Source organism: Diachasma alloeum, unplaced genomic scaffold (genome assembly GCF_001412515.2).
Source record: "Diachasma alloeum isolate Michigan unplaced genomic scaffold, Dall2.0 Dall_scaffold_30647, whole genome shotgun sequence".
Taxonomy (NCBI): Eukaryota; Metazoa; Arthropoda; class Insecta; order Hymenoptera; family Braconidae; genus Diachasma; species Diachasma alloeum.
The window spans coordinates 1-1,061 of NW_021682949.1; the positions used below are offsets into that span (position 1 = coordinate 1).

The 1,061-nt window shown below is 52.0% G+C and overlaps 1 protein-coding gene across 1 annotated transcript; it reads left to right on the top strand.

The window, feature by feature from the left end:
- Positions 1 to 309: 309 nt before the first annotated feature.
- On the top strand, positions 310 to 1,052 carry LOC107047211 (the record flags this gene model as incomplete). The annotated part of the gene is made up of 1 exon (XM_015269962.1): positions 310 to 1,052. A coding segment is annotated over exon 1 (743 nt), but the record flags the coding sequence as incomplete, so codon positions are not given.
- Positions 1,053 to 1,061: the final 9 nt, after the last annotated feature.

The following is a 1,061-nucleotide window of genomic DNA, read 5'->3' on the forward strand; positions in this document are numbered from 1 at the left end:
ACGCAGCAGATGCTCCAGATAGACCAGGTAGAAACTCACCTTTGGTCAGACTCAGCAGTAGCTCTCCCGTGGATCAGGATTCCGGCCTCGAGATGGAAAGACTTCGTCCACAACAGAGTGGTAAAAATCCAGGAAACTCTCCCGAATGCCACTTGGAGACACGTCAATGGGAAGGAGAATCCAGCCGACTGCGCCTCCAGGGGCATAACACTAAGTCAGCTAGCAGATCATCACCTCTGGTGGACAGGACCTGATTGGATAAATCAGGACCCTGAAGACTGACCACGATCAACTATCGATGCTCCACCAATGGACATCCCAGAAGTGGCCAAACAAGCGAAACCAGCAAAATCTAACCCAGTCGTACAGAGAATCAACGAGATTGCCGAGCTCCTCAACAGATACAGCACGATGGCAAAGCTGTTAGCAGTAACAGCGCCCATCAACAGGGCCATCGACAGATTCAGGAGGCAGCCAATGCCCCCGGGATCTATCTTGACGACCAGAGAACTCAACGATGCGAGATTATTTTGGGTAAAAATAACACAACACCAGTACTTTGTTTCAGAACTCAGGGTACTTCTCAGAAATCAGCAGCTACCTAGAAATCACCAGTTAGCGAAATTCACCCCAACTCTGGACGAGGAGGGCATCATGAGACTTGGGGGACGCCTCAAGAACTCAGAACTCCATCCAGAACAGATCCACCCAATAATCTTGCCACGTCGGTCCAGATTCACCACACTCGTAATCGCAGAAGCTCACCAGAAGACCCTCCACGGAGGAACACAGCTCACCTTGGCCTACACTCGGCAACGCTATTGGATACTCGGTGGCAGGGGCACAGTTAGAGCCTACATCCTACGCTGTGCTATCTGCGCCAGACACCGAGCTAGACAGGCTCAGCAACAGATGGGTCAATTGCCCGCAACCAGAGTCTCACCAGCAAGAGCATTTCTCCACACGGGGGTGGACTTTGCAGGTCCTTTCGCCATCCTCAAGTGGAGACCCTCGAATGCTCAACCGGGATCAGTGCACATCGCAGTGTTCATGTGCTTCAC